The sequence below is a fragment of the Python bivittatus genome, unplaced genomic scaffold (assembly GCF_059951505.1).
Source record: "Python bivittatus isolate LINGU-HERP-01145 unplaced genomic scaffold, Pbiv_v1 ctg000610_np1212, whole genome shotgun sequence".
NCBI lineage: Eukaryota > Metazoa > Chordata > Lepidosauria > Squamata > Pythonidae > Python > Python bivittatus.
The window spans coordinates 34,688,002-34,711,857 of record NW_028277088.1 but is presented as its reverse complement, the minus strand read 5'-3'; the positions used below and the strand labels follow the sequence as shown (position 1 = coordinate 34,711,857).

Below are 23,856 nucleotides of genomic sequence, written 5' to 3'. Positions count from 1 at the left end.
TCATTAAGCAAATCACCATGGTCATTAAGCAAATCACATAGTTGTTAAATGAATCATATGGTTGTTAAGCAAATCCAGCTTCCCCAACGGACTTTTTTATCAGAATTCACTTAACAACCAAGTGATTCACTTAATGACCACAGTGATTCACTTAACAACCATCGTAAAAAAGGTCGTGAATCACGATCACGTGACCATAGGGGTCAGAAAGCACTTTTCCCAAGGCCATTGTAACTCTGGACCTTCATTAAACTGTCATTATGCCTGGACTATCTGTATTTACCCTCACTTACTGAAGGTGTGTATAGCCCAAACCCAGGGCTACAAGCAAAGCCCAAAGATTGTCAACATATAGTAATTTTAATTGACTTAATTAGAAGATAGTTTTATTAAATATTTGTGATGAAATGTATAGCAGGACCTGGAACATGGATGAGAAAACAGAACTGTTGAAAAAAAGACATCTCAGTCCAATAGAGAGGGAAGCGTAAGAAAGAGAGGCAGTGTAACTCTGCCCAAACTAATTTTCTGCATCCTTTTCAGTCTGGGACTGGGACCTGGGTATGGGACAGAAACCACATTGGTTCCACTGTTGGATGACCTGCATCAGGTCTTGGATGGAGAGAGTATCTTCATGCTTTTAGATCTATCAATGCATTCACTTCCATTGATTACAGTTTCTTTTGGGGCTTCCTGCAAAGATTGAGAATAATCGTAAGTAAGCAGTTATGGTTGGTGGGAGGGGGGAGAGGTGTACCCAATATGCCACTGCAGGATCCTTCTTTCTCTCCCAAGCTATTCAACATTTATATAAAGCCACTGAGATAGCCCAACTGCCAATGGGAAGCTGTAAGAAAAACAGGTTGAAGATGAATTCCAACGAGACTGAGTTGCTGTTTTTCCAGAAATGTTTGTCATCACTCCTGTCCTGATTCTAGATGGGGTAGCATTTCTCCTGAATGAGCAGAACCATGACTTGGTTATGTATAGATTCATGGCTAATGCTAAATAGGCAATATCGGAGCCTGTATCTAAGGGGGCCTTTGCTCAGGTTTGGTTAGTCTGCCAGTTACAACCCTTCCTGGACCACAATTATTACCCTGGCAACAGTTTCCCATGCCCTTGTTACTTCCAGGCTAGATTACTGCAATATGTTCTGTATGGGACTGCCTTTGAATACTACTTGAAAGCTGTAATTGTACAAGATGTAACAGCCCTCATTTTAATGGATAAGAACTGCTGTTCATGTATAATATCTGTGTTGTGGGCTCTGTGTAGGTTGCCCTAAGCTTCTACATTCCTTGTGGAGTATGGTGGTACAGAACTACACTAAAATAGGTGAATACACATATGCATACATAGAAACCATTGAAGTTGATTAAAGAGAACCAGTATGATGCAATGGTTAAGGTGCTAGACTGGGTCGTTGGAGATCCAGATTCAGGTACCTGCTTGAACATAGAGCTTGCTGTGACGTATGTTATCATAAGAGGAAGCATGGGATGTAAATGCAAAATAATAAAATGAAAACATTGCTTCTAATTTCGAATTTTTCCCAACCAATATAATAAGACAGTTCTTCTGTTACTTGCTACAGAAAGTTAGATACAGGTTATCTAAAATGTCTATAGTAAACCATTTGCATTCCTAAGTTTCCAACAAAGAAACAATCCCTTTATAAGCCATATTTTCCCATGCTTTCTTCAAAAACTTACTTGTATGACCCTTCTGAGATTTTTGTCCCAGTGGGATTTTTATAGTGTAGCAATATAAAATACTTCTCTGAGTTATCTAATGTTCATGTAGGTCAGCTGTCAGTCCAACCAATTGGAAGAGACATTCTCTTCTCTTCTCTCTCTCTCTCTCTCTCTCTCTCTCTCTCTCTCTCTCTCTCTCTCCCCCTCTCTCTCTCTCACACACACACACGGGGGGGGGGGAGATAGATGTAATTGACTCCCATTAAAAAAGGATTACATCTTCAAAATTGTGCTGGACCCAAACTGACAGTGATAATAACCCACAATCCCAGGGCTTGTAAAGTATACATTTCACATGTAACTGTAACGCATGCAGTTGTACAAATCATGATAGAACATGTCTAAATAATGGAAGGTGCATATTGTTTGAATTACTAACACTCAAAACATTCAGTACAAGTCACTTGACATTAATTTCCTTGGTCAAATCTTTTTTGAAATAAGTCTGTTTTGACAAGCAATTTACCAAGTATCTTTGCATAGAGAGCAGGGCTTGATCGGTTGCTGCATTAGCTACTTGACATTTGTCCCCAGTCAGACCGGATGCCACATGAAAAATTTACTCTGGCAAAGGGCTCCCAGGAATAAACAGTTCTCTAGTGTGGCTCACGGGGGAATCGACAAGGTGAGCGGAACTTCAACTTGTCACGGATGCACTGTTCTGACAAACATAAGTAGATGCTAATGGCTAAATCGTGACAGAATAAAGTCCCACAACCATATGGCTAATTGCCACAACAATATCTTCAGTGTTATTAATCAAGTTTTCATAGTGTGCCATGATAATTGGAATAATTAGAAGCTGCATAGGCATTGCTTTTTTCTCTCTGTCTCTCTCGCACACACATGCATATTCTGCAGACAAGCATCTAGAAGAACCACTATTTCTATGCTGCATTATTTAGTGCACATTTTTCAGCAAATATGGTAGTTAATTAATGAATTCACTGTTTTTTCATCTGAGTCTTTTATTACCAACAGGGTTTCTACAGGAATATGTGGATAATTAAATGAGTCCATTGTCTTCCGCCCAAAGTGGCTAAATTCCCACCGTGCATCTCTGCTAGCTGTAGGCAGTTTACTTTAGAAAACGTCATGTGTTTTAAGTCATATGTAAAATAGAATATGACTGCAATCCTATATATGCCTGCCCTGGAGTAATCCTAATTGAAATCTATGGGACTTGACTCTGAAGTACTTTGTTATCCAATCATTCTTTAACAGGCAGCAAATATAAGAACTGTATGCCAAAAAATGTGTAGTAAAATTAATAAACCATATATTAAAGTGTGGTGAATATATATATACAGATTTGTTTTAAAGTTTAATTGCTAAATTGCATTTAAAAAGCATACATGGAACATATTTTTAACACTGCCAAGTGCAACATAGCAGTACAGTTTTAGTACTGTAAGAGCTCAAGAATGCCAAAATTATATGCTACATCTGAACTAGAGATGTAAATAAAGCATCAATTTAGCACTTTTTGCTTAGGCGAGTACTTAAATCATCATCTTCATACGTTTTGAATGGGGCTAGTTGTTTACTGGCTCTTTCTAGAATTGTATAGGCAATGAGAAGCCACCCAGTATTTCCTGGGTACATGCATAAATAGTTATTCAGCTGGTTGGTATAACTGGAAGATTGATGATAATGACTTTCTTCATGAATGTATGAAGGCATTAGCCAAACTAATGGATAGAAATGGACTGCTGTCTATGGCCTTTGAAGGGCAGCTTAATTTAGTTTCAGAACTTAATTTAGGCATAACATGAAATACTGTGATGACATAAATCCATCCTGTTTCTGCTTTCTGAAAAGTTGCTTTTCCTTGATCAAGAATTTCCAGAACAAAGTACTTTGAAATGTTCTATAAGCTTCATGAAAAGTGGCCTGAGCTACTAAATTGAAAGCAGGCTTTGATTGAAACTTATCAGATGTTCCATTGTAGCAAAGCAGTGCTCCCCAACCTGGTGCTCTCCAGCTAATCTGGAAGTACAAATTTCAGTATTCCTAAACAGCATGGGAGGGTGCAATTGGTACTTTTAATTCCAACCCATTAGCAGAGCATTAAGCTGGAAAAGGGTGCCTTCATAAGAATATTGGAGTTAGTATTTTAATCAAATATTTGCCTCTATTCTTTCATATCTATTCTTGGCTAATCTGGGAGGAAACTCTGGAAACATAGTATGTCCTTTCCTTCATCAATTAAATTTCCTATAGAAAGAAGAGAAAGAACATTATTTTACCCATAGAACTTTTGCCAATTGGTTTTGGCATTAAACAGCTCATGAACAGCTTTCCCCACTACATTACTTTTCTTCACTGCAGTGAATAAGAATCACTTACATGGGAGAAAATAGAGACGTTCATGTAAACAATTGGGTAGCATCATTTTTTCTTTTCTTGCCACTTTATCTAGTCTCTACTAGTCTCTACTAGTTCTGTGTTTTTTTAATCATATTAGATTCCTTTTTCAGGCATTCAACTTAATGCATATGGGGCTTCACTCTGAATAGAGAATGGTGTGTGCATGCTAGTTCCATCCTTTTTTCTCTTTGACAATAATGTGTTCAGTTGGAAGTCTGAAGGAGAGATGTAGTCATGTAGTCTAAACATGAGTACCCCTTATGCAAAATTCATATTGGTATATATTAGATCTAAGGCAGCATCTCTGCCATTGTCATGTTATATTCTCTATTAAAATTATAAATACATGTGTATACCTGTCTGAATTGATGCATTCTTCCTTCAACACATCTTGCAGCATTCTTGAATAGCAATGGTGAAACCAAGAGAGATTCCAGAACACTAACAATAGGTGATAAAGCAGCAAATTATTCTTACCCTGTTTCATTGTATTTACCCTGCTTCTCTTAACAGCAACAGTAAGAGTAACCAACCTATTATTTTTAAGTCTTCTAAAGGAGGATAATGGAAGAAAACCAAACGAAGGCGGAAATAATTTTCCAGATGCCATTTTGAATATGAGGGCCCTTTCCTTTCCTTTCCTTTCCTTTCCTTTCCTTTCCTTTCCTTTCCTTTCCTTTCCTTTCCTTTCCTTTCCTTTCCTTTCCTTTCCGTTAGATAGGTTGATTGAGGTATATTTTATAGAGAAAGTAATGAGAAAAAACGTGCAATGGGGGAATATGTTATTCATATGCTTTTATATTGTAATTTTTAACAGAAACAGCAGTACAGGTAGTCCCCAGTTTAAGAACAAGTTCCATTCCCAAGGTCTGTCCTTAAGTCGAATTTGTATGTAAGCCGGAACAATATTATTGTATAATACTGTATAAGTAGTATTGTGTATTTAACTCGAACCATTGTGTATTTAACTCAAATTTTGCTGCAGTAGGCTCCGTTCTGAACAATAGGTCATCCATAAACCGGGCGTTTTTAACCCGGGGACTACCTGTATAAGTACATTATTCCAATTCTGTCAAAATTTCCAAGGTGTTTGAATCTCTTTTATTTTTTGTACTTTTGTCAGATAAGGATGAATACAGTACCTACAGTGTACGAAAAAAAAAGTATAATAGCTTGCAACCTTTGAGAAACATGATAACTACACAGAGTAGTTGAGTGCATGTTAATGGAGGGTATCTTAAGATTTTTAATAGTGTATTAATTAGTAGTAAGGGATTTTATTGATTTTTTTAAGCAGTTAACATAGTTAGCCGTTGACTATAATAAAGCTGGCTTGACTTAACTTGATATTTTGGAAAACACTATTTAAAGAGCCATTTACTCCAGAATTCTTCCATTTGCTCTATGAAGTAAGAAATTTTACAAGAATATTTGAGCCTAATTTTTTAAACAAGGGTGGGATATAGTCTTGTTGGAGAGGCAGTTTAGGGTTAGGAGTTGTAGCAGTCATTAATATGGCTTGGGTTTGTCATACTATTTCAACATTTTGATCTACATATATAGAGGAGTATTCATTTTGTTTTCCAATTATGCCTGCTTGTCAAAAATGCAGATACTATTTAGGGCAATATTCCAATATATGAAGTTTATTGTATATCAGAAATTCTTAATGCTTCATACATGGAAATGGCCAAATGATTTATTATATAATATTGGGAGGACAAATCTATACTTGACTTGCAATAATAGATTGTTGATATGTGTCCTTTATCAGTGTTAGTCCCCTTTCAACGGGAACAAATTTTAAGTGGTTTGATCTCATTTTCTTGAACTGTTTTGTATAATACTATATATTTCTATCATTTTTCATTTTGTTTCTCTTCTAAAAATTTAAACACCAGATGCTACAATGGTACTCAAATCATGGTTTGATAATATTTTTGAAATTATTAACAGCACTTTTGGTGTTTTATTTATGCCAAACCATTGATCCAGTTACCCCTGATTTGTAACTGTATTCATAGAAGAGATTATTCCCAGTAATCCTTAATAAAAATAATTTCTTTTGAAAGTTTAAATTTGATGTTTTTTAAAGTCATTCCAGAACATTAAATTCTCTCTCTTGCAAGTCATTATTAAACTACTGTCTGTGGGTAGTAATTATGGATTGTTTTGAGATTATGGTTTAATTACATAGAAATCATCTGTAAAATACAGGACTGTGCATTTTAGCAAGGAGATAGTAGTAACTCTTACTGTTTTAAAAAAAGTCCTTCAGTATTTTTGGTTGATTTACAATTGCTATGTTGGTGTGGTAAATACGAATTATTGTGTTACGAAATATGATAAAAGGGTGCACCGTCTTGAGCATTGCAGTCTGCAGGTGTAGCAGATGTGAGGCTAGAATTAACAGGACAGAACTATAATTAAATTATAGACAACCATTCAAAAGAAAGGGACTCCTCTTGTCCAATGGTATCATTAAGTGAAACTTAGATTGTCTCTACATATTGGAAAGAGCAATAAAAGTGTGTTAATTAGTATAAAAACATTCCAACTCAAAACTTAATTCTTTAAAACATCCTTTTGTTCTTTAGGAAGGGAAAGCATGCTGTAGTCAAGCCGTTTAGAGATGATAGGGGTCCTTGGTTTATGGACACTGCAATGTTGCTGAAAAGGAACAGATAGCAGTTAGAATACAACAATTTTCAATTGTGTGAATGGCACACACCCATCAAGTCTGCAAGGCAGAGATCCTTATGGTTTCAAAAGCAGAGGTCCTTTAACCTTCTACCTCTGTGAAAACAATAGCTCTTGGTTCCAATGCTTAATATTCCCAAGAGAAATTAAAAACAAAACAAAAAGAAGCCAAACCAACTGTATTAGGTATAAGCACAATAAATTTTTATCTATCAATACTGCATAATAAAATGATAAAGAAAAGGGGATTTCTACTTTTGAAAAAAGTCTAATCCTATTATGACACAGTATATTCCTCTCCCCTTGCTCCTCTTGTGTTTCCTCCACATCTTCAAGTTTTAGAAGTTCCAATTTGTAGCATGCAGAAGATATACTGTATTGTATTGTATTGTTACTTAAATTATATGAAGAATTTTATTATATTTCTGAATTTTAATTGCATCATCTATTAACATAAAACGAAATTGAAACCTCTGTATTGTACCTGCAGTAGTTATAACTTTATAATCTAAGTGTCTACTTACTAACTTACTAACTGGTTTAATGTCATATTGAAACAAAGAATTTGGTTCAGTTATCTAAGACCTTTTAAAGCAGACAGAAAGCATACTCCATAAACATTTGATCAGTTCTGTAACACATTTTTCTAACTCAGTTCATCAGGAATTTAAGATGGTACGAAGTTTTGCTAATACAACCTATCAATTTAACAACTTTTCAAAAGTAGTGCTCTTAGAGACCTTAATACATTTCCTTATACAATCAGGTTAATATGGAAGTTGTATTTTCTAAACCATGTATAGGTTGACATACAGGGGGGTCAAATCCAGTCTTAGCACTACTTTTGTACAGAAATTTCAAAACTGAATCACTTAATGTATCTCCAACTGCAATCATATGTGAATCCAGTTAAGTACCATCTAGGTATGTAATAAATTATTGTGTCTTGGACTTCTCTGTTAATTATTAATCCTCATCTGTGATGTGCAGTTTTTGATGTGTTCCTTGCAATTTCTTTCTAGGCGATGGATAAGGCTTCTATTTGGGCGAGAATTTCTCCTACAGGACCTTCTTGTTGTCTGGGATGCTTTATTTGCTGACAGCATCACTCTTGATTTAGTTGACTACATTTTCTTAGCCATGCTGCTATATATTAGAGATGCCTGTGAGTATTCTTATCATATTTAAGTAATACATATAGCTTACTTTTGTACAATATGCAATATTTTTCTGCTTGAAATATAGTTGTTGTGGTTTTTTTCTAGAAATAGATGGTATCTAATTCTTAGCATATGAAAGCAATTACATTAATAGTAAAAATCATGTTAATGCCCATATTCCTACTATGCTTCTTTTCATATACAGAATTATAAGTAGAATTACATTAAGTACTTTCCAAAATAAGTATAGATCGCCACCTTCTGTCAGATGTTACAAACTGAGTAAAACTCAGTATTTCATTATTGAAGTATTTTATACTTTCTTTCTCTCCCTTTCTCTTTTTATTAATCATTTAATATGTCATTTATGTATACCAATTAATTCAGAATGTTTATTATAATTTGAGAATTTTTAGAGGAAACTCTGATTTTTAGATAAATACATAATCTGTTATATGAAATTTGAAGTTAAACATCTTTCTTAAGCAAATAAAGCATAGGGGTCTTGGGCAGCTTAGAAGTAAATAAAAGACATTTGTAATGTAACTGCAAAATTATCTCAATTGTTTGATGAATAGGCCTTGAAAGCACAACAAGATAAATGAAGTAAATAATTATTATTAGTAACTGGGTCTTCCCAGTTAGTAGAATCTACTAACATTCTAAATGTAAAAATATGTAACACCTTTTAGTTGATACATCTGTAAAAAAAATTGTGTTCTTTAGTTGACCTAAAGGAGTCACCCAAGTCTCCCGCACACCTGTACACCTTTTTAGAGCCAAATCATGAAAACAATTATTCACATTTGAGTTTTTGAAATACTCTGTTGCCTCAAATGTTTTATTCTCAATGCTCAGAAAATGTGAGGTTGGCTCCAAAAGTACATTTTGATGTCATCTAAAAACGGGGTGGGTTGGGTTGGCCTGCCTGTATCCCCAGCCCAAGTTAGATCTTTTCTTTGGTTAGCTTGTTTTCTATAGCATGTTGAATTAATGCTCATACAACATCTGTCTATAGATTTGCTTGGTTTTATACATTCTGAAGGATTCACATAAGGCATTTTAAACACAGCTAACTTGTTTGAAAAAATCAGTCTTCATTAGTCATAAATGCATGATTGAAGATTTGCCTTTTACCTCAGATTATAATAAAATAAGTACTTGCCAGCTATGCATCCACAGGTGGTATACATTAATATAAACAGAGGAAAGCAACACTACATTTAAAACCAACAACATTAAGAAGAACAAAGCCAAAATCAACATAGCAACAATATACATTTGGGCCCCACCAGACATCTCACCTGTCATCCTGGCCCAGAGTTCAGGGTAAAACCAAGTTTTTAGAGCTTTCCTAAAGACTGACGGGGTTGGGGTCAACCAAATTTCATAGAAGACATCATTCCAAAGGGCAGGCACTGCAACAGAAAAGGCACCTCTGTTATGAGCCTCTCATTCTTTCTAATTCAGAAGTGGAGAATTTGCACCCCTCCACATTTTCCTAAACCAGAATCTTTATCAATTTCCACGCTAGCTGGGATTGCTGGAAAATAGAGTTAACAATATTTCACAGGCCCCAAGTTTCCTAATGCTGTTATACTCTAAATTGACAGAGGAAAAGCAACATGCAGCTAGGTGTCACACACTATATTCTGCAGTAGCATTCTTCAAACCTTCTGAAGTAGGAAATTAGAGTTGAAAAAACATAGGAAAGTGTGACTGACATGTAGGCTAACTTGTAAACAAGCATAAGTGAGACTCCTGAATGTGGAGCATCAGAATCTGCAAGTATTTTAAGTCTTCTTTTAGTATGACTCTTTTTAATGTTAAAATTGGAGTGTGCATTGCAAATGATGTTTTTATGAAATGCCCCTACGTACTTTCAGCAATGCAAATAGACTAGATAAAAAGTAAAGAAAGTTTTACCAAAGCATGATTATATTTACATCCCAAGGCTGTAAGTTACATACAACAAAAAAACAGAAGTTTCTCATAGTGTTTAATCATAGAAATAAATCACGAGACCACCCAAATCCATTAAATCCACAACTAGTTGTTTATCTATCCATGGCAAGCATCATCTGATCTCTGATTATATATTTACTTGGACTATGAAACATTTTCCTCAAAATTCAACATTTTGAACAAACATGGACTGGCATACCTGACATTAACAGAGGGGTGTTGTATTCTTTGTACTGAGTGACCTTAATGCTTGGTATTCTGAGAAAAAAAAACCTGTCCATCTGTATTCCTGAAAGAACTCATAATACCTCTTGTGATTTATGGTGCCATCATATGTCTATATATGGAAAATGCTTTGGTTTTACAAGAAAAATATCAGAAAGATAGCAGTTGCCCAACCACAGAACATTTGAATTTTCCCCCTTATGAATTTATTTAGAAAATAGTGCCAGTGCCAAAATGGCTAGGCTTATCTAAGCTCTACTTATTTTAAGGCCTGTTAGGCCCACAGATCTGTTATTCACCAAATCTCGTTCAGAAAACAAATCATTTTCTCCTTCAATTTAAACCCCAGGTATTGTTAGCATCTTAGATAATCAATTTGGAATGCAACGTTGGCCTTGATTTATTACCCATTGCTATCACTAATTTTGGTCATGATATTATGAACATTTTGAAAAGGTGACGGTACACTCAGGATGGAAATGTTCTTTTCCCCAAAAGTAGCATTATTGTTCAAATCAGTTGAAATAGTTATTTGAAAAAAATAATTTTTTTTAAAAAAAAATGTTTTTGGATGTTTTCCTGTATCTTTCAAAAATAAATGGAATTACTCTCTTAATTCATCATTTATTTTTATTCCAATATTACATCATACAAAGCATCTACCAATTTGAATTTATGAAGGTTTTCTCCTTCTGGCTTGAAAAATGAGCTAGTAGCTCTTCTCCAGGTTTCAGCCTAGGGTGGTTACAGTCTTTTTATTCTGTGAGCCATCTTAGAGTCTGCCAATATTATATATAATAATAATAATAGTAATACTGCAAAGTATAATGTATAAAGTTATACATGTTTTCATCTTACACTTGTAAGGAAAAATTACCATTTAAAAAAAAAGACAGACTACAGGTTAGTATGCTCTAGGGAGAGAAATTTCTAGACGCCATAATCAACTCAGCGGAAACTCTCTTTGCATGTTTAATATTACCAGTATTTTTTAATGCCGAGGAATGCTTAACATCTGGCAGTCTTCTATTTGTTTTGTTTTCAGGCACTGATGAAAGAACAGTTTCTTCTCTGCTTACTTAGTCTTCACAGTATAGATTGTATCTCGTGTTTCATTCTGTTATGAGAAGTTGATTTGTATTTGCAGTTGTTCCCGTTAAACAGTAGTTCTAACAGAAGTAAACATTTCATAACAACCCCCTCCTAAAAAACCAAAACATTCTTTGCAATGACCAAACCAACTAAACAAATGAATTTGGTGTCTAAAGTAAATAAAAAGCTGTTACTTGTTTTTTAAAAAATATAACTGCGTGCATGGCTTGCTTGCATTGGGAAAAACTAGGGGCATTTTCATTCTCTCTCACTAAGCTTTTTTGGCAGTTGGACTTTACCTGCGCCACCATCACCAATTTAATTAACAGCTCTGTGGAAATACTAGGCTCTTACTTGCAGTATATTTCCCATATTGCTGATTCAAGCATGGTGGAAACAAAGTAATATCTTAGGCCACGCCACTACTGCAGTTGCCGAAGTTCTGAGCAGGAAGACCTGATTTAAAACACATGCTTTAAGCGTGTCTGCTGGAAAGGAAAATTGTCTCTCCCCCCAAAAGCTAAGCCAGACTCCATATAAGCAAAAGCACAGAAGAAGTTACAAATAACCTAGCCTGCTTCAGTTCACAGAAAAGCAACTGTAATTCTGTTCATTTTCACCATTTTGGTATTGCACCACACATATGACAAGACAACTTGTATAAATCTCCATTCTTCTGCCCCAGTATGACAATCAACATATTGTTGCATCAGAGACCAAGTAAGCACTATCAAGCAAAGAATTATTAAGAAACAGGATCAGACGTATTAATCCTTGCTATTAGGCTTCAGGATTGAGGAAGTAATACCACATAAAGAAACTTACATAATTTTCTCTGTGGAAAACAGTGAGAATGGATGTTGGCACTTGTGTTGCATTACTGTATAAGCTTTTAAAAATCACTAATAATGACTGTCCTTTTTAAATTTGGCTTGTACTAGAAGTTTAACATTTTTGCAACTGCTTGCAAACAAATTTAATACCGATTCATGTGCTATAATTTAGAATCTACTTTATAAATTGGATAGAAATTCCATAAACATCTTGATTTTTTATCTTATTGAGAATTTAAGATGCAATAAGTAATTATCTTTGCCATTCTGTGTGTTTTCGTGTGTCTTTCCTCTAAGTTGTGTGACATTTTGCAGAACTTTTGCTTTCTTTGTTATGGAATTTTGATCTGAGATACAAGGATTTTTTTAAACATGCTCATCTGAGGTTAAATCCCACTAAATATAGTTGAAATTACTTCTGACTAAATACATTTATCTATATCATCCCCAACTCATAAGATTATTAGGACTATACCATATAGTAACATTTTGAAACTTATTCAAATCAGTGTTTAAATTTTTATTGTTATATTCATTAGGTTATGATGTTCATCTATGTTGATTTTGAATGCATTTCAGTATTAAGACTGCAAATCTAAACACATTTACTAAATTACTAAAGCGTAAATGAACACAATGGGATTTATTCATTTTTTTATGAGATTTATCCCTGCATCAGTCCTTAATGGACTTTAACGTTTCATTTTAAGTGATATGGACATTAATTAACCCTAACACTTCTCCAGTAGCCGTATTTGAAAACCAAAAAAAAAAAAAAAGTTTTTTTAGTCCCCCACCACTGTTCATAATTATTTATATACAAGGATTTCTTGATTGCTTTATAGCACCTGTAACTAATTTACTGTCAATATTCTGATCATTATCGAATTCAATCCATTTACCAAAATTATCTTTAAAAATCATAGCACTCCTAGTCTTATTTCCAAGAGACAAACAATTGAGAAAGTATAAAATCTGGTTTCAGTTAGTGTTAAAAAGGAGTGTTTGAAGAAAATAAATCAAACGCCACTTCACAAAACCCATTAAGGACATGCTAACTACTTTCAACATTGTTTATAAAACAATGTTGAAGGATTTCTTATCATAACTGCCTTTATAGTGTGCTGCATTTCATTTGATTGGTTCTATATAATGCATAGTCCATTTATTATATTCAGCAGAAAGATCTCTTGACTGAGCCCATTGTATTCCATTCATTATACTAACTTCAAGTAGAAAGGAAGAAAAAAGCAGGTATCCAAACATGAACAAGAAAAACAAAAGAAAAAAGAAACAGAACAGATAAAGAACGAGTAGGAGAAGTGAAAGCTTTACAAATGAAAGCAGATGTATAAAATTACAAGCTGTCAGATCAGCAGCAGAAATGAAGATGATAAAGTGCCTCCCACTACCAATTATAATTATTCATTTTGCCCTGTCCTGCATCTTTTCCTCATAAACTTCTTCAGGGAAAGATGGGAAGGCACCAAAGGATGATTCACATGAAAGGAGAGGGAAACAGAATCATTTCCCTAAATGTCCAATTCTGTGAAACAGCCAATATGTTTGTGTGATTTTCATTCAGTTGCAGTGATTTTTCCTTGTTCTCCAAGATTTCTCTCCAAAATTTTTAATTAATGAAAAGAATATTGTTTATATAACTGAATTTTTTAAAAACAGTTAAAGTTGTTCTAAAATATGTTTACAAAACAATACCACATAGGGATGATCTGTAGGGCAAATAATTTAAGAGTAATTATCAGGAACTGCTTAGACAGTTCCAGCAGATGTAGTGTCAAGATTTAGGCTGTATTAAAGAAGTAGCTTACATAGTAAATAAGTAAGTATGTAGCTACCTGAAAATATGTATTTAATTTCACTTATAATTAAGTTCACTTTCTCTACCCTGTTAGATAAAGATAGTCATATGGTAACTTAGCTTATCTCCTAGAATTAGAAATCTAACAGAGCTTAATTTTAAGAGGGATCAGGACGAAACTCTATATTCTTTATTAATAGAAAGAAATCAGGTTTATTTTCAATTGTTTGGGAATTAAATGTATTGAAAGAAAGTAGTTCTACAGCATTTGATGATAATATTAAGTTGATCCCAGTTTAGAATACATTGAAATCAAGAGATTAGTCATGCTCAGTCCTAGTTTTGTTGATAGCATTGGATGTGTTTAGGACACATCTAGAACACATTAAACACAGGGGATGTGTTTAATTAAAATTACTTGTTCTGTGTTAAACTGTTCATAATTGGAAAAGGGTAAATTGTATTTTGATGGTACTGGGTTTATTTGAACAGAATTATCATAACTTTTAAATTTATTTTGTGCCTGAATAAGTACAGTTCTAAAATCTCACCACCACTACTGCAAAATGATAGAGTTCTGATACTGATATAATCCTTTCCCTTATCAATTATTCTCCTCCCCTTCCTCTTCCTTCTGATAACCATGAGGATGATGTATGTAGTCTGCCTTTCCTTTTATTTGATGGACCAAATACTTTATTTAACTGTACAAGTATATTAATAGATAATATGGATATAAGTGGTTTCTATTTAGAAATACAGAATTTACAAATATGCTTATTTACAGGAGAAGTATTTTATTTTTTCACAATGTCTAACAAATGTAATTATAAATATGCTAGTTATCACCTTTTCCTTTCTCTACCTATTAGTTTTCCCCTAGCCCTGGCATCTCTCTCTTCTGAGTTTTCTTTTTTTTCCACCTCTGCCTTCCTTATAAGGAAATGTCCGCTTACCTCTTTACTTCCTTTATAATGAAGCAACTATCAGCCATTTCATTGCAGTATTTCCTGTTCTTTTAGTGATATCAAGTAATTATCAGACTTGCTTGGGCCTTCTGATGCATTATCCACCTATTGGAGATGTTCATTCATTAATCTTGAAAGCTCTTTTTCTCAGAGATCCAAAGGTAAGTTATGCTAAATTGGAACATCCAAAATGGTATTAAACAAGTGAAACTGGGGCAGGGGAGGGGAGGGTTGAGTTTGGAACAAAGCATCCCAATTCAAAAAGTTCCATCAAAAGACCTTACATCTCAAAGTTTGGATGGTCCTACAAAATAATTCAGAATCTGTCAGAAGGGACTGCATTATATGGGCCATTTGGTAGAAATCTGGTGCCTGTATAAACCATTTCACTTTTCAGTCATATAATCCATTGTTGGTTGGAATCCTAAGGATTGATTTCAGATTCATATATGCTTAGAACTGACTGACTGAAATTACTGGGAAGTCATTCATTTCATTGAGTCTGTTTTAAGTATGATATAATCTGAACCAAACACATAATATTTAAAATGTTATACCTGTGTGTTCGATAAATAACAGGGTTTTTTTTATGAATGATACATGTCTGTTTGACAAATAACAGGGTTTTTTTCTAACTGGAGCCATAAAAATGTATTCATCGTAAAGACATGTTAAGGTTTGCAATAAGATGACTTAAAATATAATTGTTTGTATCCAGATATATGAAATGAAATACAGTTTGGGCACCAAATATCCTTAACTTTTTAAAAGTAATTTATAATTGTCATCATATTTCTAGAGAACTATCTTTAGAAACTGAAGTCTTACTATTGATAGCTAATGCTTTCTGCAAGAATGTCTTTAAATATGCTCAACAGCTGTGTATGACATTTAGTTCAAAGAAGGGCAGCAAGAATGATCAGGGGATTAAAATCTTGAGAAAAGACTTCTGCATATGCAAAAGAATACAATAGTATTCTTCAAACACCTAAAAAGAAATCATATGGAATAAGGTTAAGACATCTCTTGTCCTGGAGTACAGGACACAGAATAATAAATTTAAATTCCAGGAAGGCAGATTCTAATTGAATATTGGAGTGGAGGGAAGTGAGTGCATTTTAACAATGGCAACAATTATGCAGAGAGATGATAAGATCCTTCATTGGATGTGTTCAAGTAGAGGCTAGACAACTATCAATCTATCTGTCTGGGATTCTTTAATTTTGAATTCCTGCACTGAGCAGGGTCCAAATGGCCTTTTTAAACTCTCTATTGTATACTTCCATTAATGTCTGCTGATGCCAAATCAGCCAATAAGTCTAAAGATATTTGCATGTATTTTGACTGATTTGACCAAAATTTATTTGCTCTTGACTATCATTTTACTAAATGCAAGATGACAAGTCCATCATTTCAGAGCTGCTACATTTGCAAAGCACTGTTGCTTACAAAACCAAACTACTAGAAGAACAAAATCAATGTTTCTTAAAACAAAGATAGCCTGTACAAGCTGGATTTAAATTTAATTGCACTTGGAATAGATGCTTTGAAATCCATGTGCCCTAATTTACTGTTTAATTTAAATCCCAGCAATTTTATTAGGACTGCTCCAAAGTTTCCGAAATTTTGATCCACTCAATGAGTTTAATACATGGAGGGTGTATTTTGCTATGGAGGGTAAACTCCCAGTTTTCTTTTACTTAATACATGTATTCAGAATATACATACTGCATTCCGTAGAGCTGCACTTCTTCAGAATAAAAGTAGGTTTCTCAAAATTATATTGATACAAAATTGACAGGATTTGAATGATTATTGTACCTTGTGAGAAATGAATAAGTGGAGTGGTTTTTTCCAGGTTTTTTGGTATATCATATGCTTTAACATGGAAAATAAATACGTAGACATGGCAATTACAAAAATATAAAGCGATTAAAAACAGTTCTAACTTGAGTTGTTCAAATAAAGAAAAATTTAAAAAAATCAATTAGAAACAAAAGTAATAGAAAATGAACATATTGTGTTCCTTAAATAACCAGATGTTCTTTTCTTCCTGAAGGCAGTCAAGCCTATGAATAAAAGGTTGTTTTAAGTTAACTGTGAATTTTGCAAATCTGTTTTACCCCATAGCAAATAAAATTCTAACACAGCAACAGAAGCAGAATCATTTCATCTTTGTATGTGGCTATGATTGTTCTAACCTTATCACTGTGGCTTAATATAAAACTCAACAGTAATACAAAGTATTTCCATTTCAGAAGATATGCAAAGAATTTTAAGCTACCTTTGATCAGAATGCTCATAGTGCTTGTCTGAAGTATTTATTCCAAAACAAACTTTAATAAATCTCTGAGCAGTGATATGACTGTAGCTGAAGTAAACTTGAAGTGAAACAGTATGGTGTATGATATTATCATAAAGAAGATTTGGAAGTCTACATCTCTTTAGTTGTTTTTAAATCCATTTAGGGCCCATGGAATAGATTTCAGGCCCATTTAATGGACCAGTTCCAGAAAGGTATAGCAAGACAAAATCCTGGATGAATGGTTCGGAACAAAAGCTCCCATATATGCTGCAAGCTTTGTTCCATCTTTGTTTATATATTGATGGACCATGAACATTGTCCCATCAAGTTTTCCCTAGGAATCACCCAGGTTAAAGATTCCACCTTTGTGATGTTCTGATGTTTTCCACCTCTTTCCAAACTTTCTATGAATATTGGCAGAGCCAGACCTTGTCCCATCCTGAGGAAAAAGCCTCTGGCAGGCAGGTAGGCTTCTGCTTGTTCTGTAGGGGCTAGAGGCATTTTGCTTCCACATGTCCAGCCAAGGAGCCATGCCCCACTATCTCAGGAAATGGGCCCCACCCAGTATAGATGGATTCCTCCACTGGGGAAGGGATGACAACTCAAGCTCTAGACCTAGTGCCCAGTAGTAGTGCCTTTGATGCTGTAAATCCCAGATTGGCTGGGAATATATACCATGGCCATGATCAATTTTGGAAGAACATCATGGGCTTAAATTTTGTAGAGGAACAAGACATTCTTCAACACTCAGCAAACTCCTGTGATTGTATAAACTATTAATGGGAAACCACCATTGTCCAGTCTGGTGGTCTGGGCCTCAGACCTTTTGGTTTTGGACATGGCATCACACTTGGATTTCTTTCTTGTCTCTGCTCCCATCTTCTACCTAGTGTTGGACCTTGTGTGGCTTTGAACCCATGAGCTTCAAATTATTTGATTGAATGATAAGTTTCAGTTTCCCTTGTAAAGGGCACATTTCAATTTCTACTGAAAATACTGGTAGCGGAGGAAGAAGGGGGAGGTTGTACAAGGCTTACCCCAAAATAAGCTGATTTCAGCTAAGTGTTTAGCAAGCAAGAGACTGTAATAGTATGTGGGAATGATCTTGGGAGACAGGAAGAAGAGGCACAGCCAAGGGAACGGTCAGATAAAAGGCAACTTAGCCTGCAGCAGGAATGTGGGAGGGGCAAGCAGCTCAGAAAGGATTTGCAAGATAGATGTCAGCCTTGTGAGGTAGACCAGACAGGAAGTACGGGCAGATGAGCTAATTTTACTTTATTGTAAGGTTACATTAATAGAATCTTGCTAGTCTGAAAGTACATTTCTCCCCCCACCACCACCACCATCACATCCTCTTTACAGCCCAAGAAACTAGGGAAACTAGATCCCTTCTGAGCTGCTTGTCCTGCCCACATTCCTGCTGCAAGCTAAGTTACCTTTTATCTGACTGTCCCCTTGACTGTGTCTCTTTTCCTGTCTCACACGGTCATTCCCACTTACCATTACAGAGACTGCTCAGCTACCATTCCACTGACTATGACTGCCCTATGGTCAGGATCCCACTGGGTTGGATCTGTTCCCTTCTGGAACCTGAAATGATCACCTTGAGGGACCATCTCAAAAAATTTAAAGAGGGGGTTCATCCATCCTTTAGTGTTGCCAGCCGTAGCTCCTTTACTTTTGGTAAAGGAAAAGTCAGTGAATTAATGCTCTGCAGTTATTACCGGACCCTCAGTCACATTGCCATTTGGAATTGGCTTTCATGGAAGAACCATGCTGCAGATAGTCTTGAACTATTCTCAGTGCTGCTGTCTCCAAAACTTCCTAGCTAGCAGCTTGCAGCACTAGGCATAATTACAAGGCAAGCAACTTTTCCTGAGCTCCTTAAAGCTTTCTTGCTTTCTCACTAAATAGCTAATCTCTGCCTCATGATTTACAAGATGCCTGTAAAAGCTCTCGGGCTTGTAACTGTCATGCCTTCTCTTTACATCAGCCTAAGATTTGCATAGACAACAAGGACAAAATTGGATTGAAATTGTCTTAGAATACTCAGCCTCGCAGTTGGTTGTGCTGGTTCACATTACAGGATTTGTGGTCCAACACATCTGTATGGTGCCAAATTTGCAAAGGCTGACTTATATAATAAACTTAAATTGAAATTTTAAATTTCCTGTGGTGGATTAATTTCTCAGAAGGATTAATAATAAGCAGGGTTTTTCTCAGTTAAAACAGTAAGAAGGAACTCCATTTCCAGAAGAACAAATAATTGAACTGGCTCAATCATTTATCTGCAGCTTGTGAAGTACAACAGCAACTGGCCTAAAATCTGCCAGTGAGCTTCCCTGACTCAGGGTGGACTGTAACCACTACACTTCACTGACACTCAACTTTTAGCACAGTATTGCTAGGGACAGTGTTAGAAACTAGCAAGAGGAGCCCCACATCTTATTAACTATTTTCCCAAAATGTATACAACTCTCTTTTGTTAGTTTGTTTCAAACAATATTGTGAGTTGGGTTTTAAACCAATTTAAACAATACTGTGTTGTTATTCATTTATAATTATTAAAGCTGCAACAGAGGACTTTTTATTACATCTAGTCTACAGTAGACATAGAATTCTAGCTACATGAATGAAAAAATTGCCCTCATATAGAAACATATGAAAGTTTAGGAGTATTGTTATTTTTTTTAATCTTAATAATATAGGGATAATATTCTATTACCATAACAAATGCTTGTTTCAAAATGTCTACAATATTTTAATCATTTGAGACATCTTTATATCTAAAGATTATTAATAGAGTTCTATTAAGTATATTGCTATGTATAAAATAACTTAGTGGGTAAAAATATTTAATTTGTCTCAATTATTTTTCCAAATATGACTTCAGTGGATTAATATCACCCATTACATGTACTATTGCTTGTTCTTTTTTAACTTAATTTGCAAGTCACAATCTTGTCCTTGGTAGCAGAGAATGAAGTTAAACTTCAGAGTAGGAAATCAGAGCTCTGATGTTCCCTTTGGTCCCCTTTGGTCCCCTTTTAACCTCTGCAGCTCTTACCTTTTTGCTGTCAGAGCCTAGTATTAGAAAATGAAAATAAATCAAAGTGCTCAGCCAGCATTGTGTGAGGGATTTTGTCTAACTGAAAGGGGGGAAATGCCCTGTATAGAAATACCACAATCCCTATGTCAGCAATTGAAAAGAAGATAGATCAAGGTGCATCTAGGCCATGATCAAAGGGGATCCTGAAAGTGGTCTCAATATGTCCCTCCAAAGTTGCTGTGACCTAGACATCACTCAGCAAGAACCAGTTGTAAAAATAGCAATTCTTTTTCCAACCTCCAACTGATTCCTTAATGTTACGCAGGCTTCGGAAGATACTTCTGCATCATTTTATCCTAAAAATTTGTCATTGGGACCTTTGAAATTTCTGTGTTATCTGTTAATGGAAACTGTTTATTTTTAGAAGTAGATTAAATGTTAACAATCGTGGGTACATTTACAATAATGGTAATCTTCAAGATAGATCTTAAAGTATTATTACCCTCCCCCCAAAACCTCCCCAAATAAAATGGTGGATTGAACTAATTGCACACGTTTCATACAGATACCATCATATTGTATATGTATGTACTAGCATTTTAAGTAACCATTATTCAAGTCCTGTTATAGTAAACTAATGTTTAATATAACGTTATAAATGATTTGATTGCTTTTTTTGAAGAAAAAAAATGAGACAACTATATATATTGTGTAAAATATGTAGCACTTTTACTTATGCCTAACGTTTCGTCATCAATGTTTTGATAGCTGGAGAAAAGGTTAAATGCACCATCTAGTGGTTATGCTTGGTTTGTTAAATTTTGTTAAGATAGATAAAATGTAAGTTGAGATTGAATAATTCTATTTCTGATTTTTAATGTATACATTAAAATAATCAGCAAGTATTTTTAACTTAAATTTTATTGGATGGAAATGCATTGTTCATTTTAAAATGTTTTAATGATACACTTTGACAATTCTCTTTCTCTAGAGAAATCCCAGACCTGTAACTCACCAGTTCCAACAGAATTTGGATTACTACAAAGCACGTGGAGCTGACTTAATGAATAAAACTCGGTAATCATGCTTTGTATATTATCCTACATAGGTGCTTTGTCAATAATTCCTATACATATTTGTAAACATGTTTTATGTATATTAGATGTCAATAACAATAAAAAAGTAGCTAATCATTCAGTGATGACATTAAATTATTAAGTCTTAGAAAACTGAGTTAATACAAGAAAGACCCTGTCTACAATCATACATATGTTGCCTCTAAACCAGAATCAGGTAGACCTGATAGTGGCTGTTCTACAGCTAAAGTTCAAGTACCAAGAAGGCCACTTCATTTCTTAGTTTTATAACTGTTTGCCACGGCAAATTTTAAAGGTCATTCAAAGTAATATGGAAAACTTTTTTTCAGTTATTTGAGACTCAAGCTATGTGGGTTATTGCATGTTAGTATTAATACTCAGAATTTCGTCTATAAGAAAATACTTAGCCACTACAATTTTAAGACTGGATGTCATATGGATAAAGGTGATTTTTCCCCCAGTTGTTCTAGTACTTCACACATTATTAGATTGCGTCTTTCCTCGGCCTATGAATGACCACAACGTTTATGAGGCAAAGATTTGAGGATATAAATCTTCAGCAAGTTACTGCTTTCTTATCTAGAGGAATCAAAGTCTGGCTCATTGAACTAGAGGGAAAGCAAAATTTTGAAAGCAAAATTTTGTAATTGCCATCAATAGGTCTACAGGGCAGATATACTTAAATTTCACATAAAGAGTACCTTTGCCCTTGTGGATCAGGAGCAATTGAAAATGTTTTCCATGTGCTTTTATTTCATAATTTTTATAGATATATAGTTTAATCATATTATTCCAATTTTGTTGAATTTTCAATGTCATTCAGGTCTGTTTATTCTTTTGCACTTTTATTAGATAAGGATAAAGCCATGGTAAGCTGATATAATTTTGTGTATTATCTTGTAACATCAGAGAGGAAATAACAGCAACTTAAGCTGCCATAATTTCATGCATGTTAATGAAGTGTATCTTAATTCTTAATAGGTTTTAAAAGGTAACAAATTTTATTTTATTTGTTAACAGTTAATAAGGTTGGCCTTTGGCGGTAATAAAGATGAACTTGACTTGACTTGCTTTGCTTAAACTTTGTAATATTAGTCAACATTATCGCAACCGTATTCAGTTATTGTTGAAATAGGTCTTTCTCATCTAAAATTGGAGCATACCACTCAATAGAAAATCATATTATTGAGGGTAAAAAATAAAAGAGAAACCAACTAAGTGTTACATATTTTATTCATGTGGATCACATTTACATTACTATGAGTCTGCAAGAATTTGTGCAGATTAAAAAAAAAGTAAATGCACAGTATTTATAGCAATTTGCCTTTTTCAGTAGTTGCATGCAAAAAGAGATGTCCTTGAATCAACTTTATAAAACAAAACATTTAATTTGCACACACTGCAGAGGCTGAATCATTGCACAGCTTGTTTTAAAAATATCCCATTGATATCCAAGGTCAATTATTCTTATTATGATTAACAAAATTGTTTTCTCCAGGTACTGCATTCCTATATCCTTGACATTCATGTTTTTAAACAATACCTTGCTTTTAAATATATTTCTTAATGACCATAAGATAATCAACTTCCATTTCTTAACCAGTATTGTACCTTTTTCTGATATCTTTTCATCTTTTCACCATGATGGTAAAGAAATAGATTTTGATCCTGCTTGATAGCCATAATCATCTTGCATTTATGTATCAGAGCGTTCAAAACTAGCATAAAGACAGAACTTCATTTGTTAAAGTATCTATATCATGGGCCTTGTTAATTTATAACAGCAATTTAGGAAGGTTGCTATTTATGTCAAGGGCATTACAAGTTAAGAGTATGTACACAAAAAAGTTAATGAACCACCAAAATTATTGTTCAGGAGAAACGGGGTCATTATGAACAAATTACCTCTAATTGTAGTGATGTACAGTCAGCTTATAAAGCAACATGAATACCTTCCCCTAACATCCTTCCTTATTAGGAGAATACCTGAGAGATTGTTTTACAGCTTAAACCAGAGATGGGCAATACGAGGCTTTCCAGATACTGTCGAATGTTAATGGCCAACAACAAGAGATGATGAAAGCCCTAATGTCACCTAATGTGTTCACTCTTAGTTTTGCTGCTTTTTGGTTATAGAGAAGAAGGCAAAACCTGCCATCTGCTCTTAACACTGGGGTCACCAGTTTCAGGGATCTTACTTACAAGATCTTGCTTACAAGATATTCCTGAGAGAGACAAGTTTATTTTTTCCTGTAAATAAAACTGCTCCTGTGGAAGAAAGTTCACTGTGGCTTTCAAGGGTTCCAGAAAATGAAAAATCTACCTCCCTGGAAATAACCAGTGTTTCAGGTAGAACAATGCTACATTATTATCTTCTCTATATTTACTGTAATATTTTCTTGGGGCGGGGTGTCTATTAAATACAACAAATTCATTTTGAAATATTCTAGTTAGTTTTGTAGTGTCAAGTAAACATGAATAGCAGCAACATATTTTTTTTCTTTTTTCTTTTTTTT

The 23,856-nt window shown here is 34.5% G+C and overlaps 1 protein-coding gene and 1 long non-coding RNA gene across 8 annotated transcripts in view; one reads left to right on the top strand and one right to left on the bottom strand.

Moving 5' to 3' along the window:
• Nucleotides 1-23,856, top strand: part of TBC1D5 (TBC1 domain family member 5) — a 294,380-nt gene that overhangs the window by 219,653 nt on the left and 50,871 nt on the right. For all 7 annotated transcript variants that reach the window (XM_088150763.1, XM_088150764.1, XM_088150760.1 and 4 more), the window contains 3 exons: nucleotides 7,850-7,992; nucleotides 14,944-15,050; nucleotides 21,235-21,320. In XM_088150763.1, coding sequence (XP_088006889.1) covers nucleotides 7,850-7,992; nucleotides 14,944-15,050; nucleotides 21,235-21,320 — 336 coding nt within the window. The remainder of the gene's footprint in view (nucleotides 1-7,849; nucleotides 7,993-14,943; nucleotides 15,051-21,234; nucleotides 21,321-23,856) is intronic.
• On the bottom strand, nucleotides 443-23,856 carry LOC148214595 (uncharacterized). The gene is made up of 3 exons (XR_015797885.1): nucleotides 22,952-23,856; nucleotides 9,292-9,405; nucleotides 443-693 (listed from the first exon to the last, which is right to left on the bottom strand). It is a non-coding gene; the product is annotated as an uncharacterized LOC148214595 (long non-coding RNA).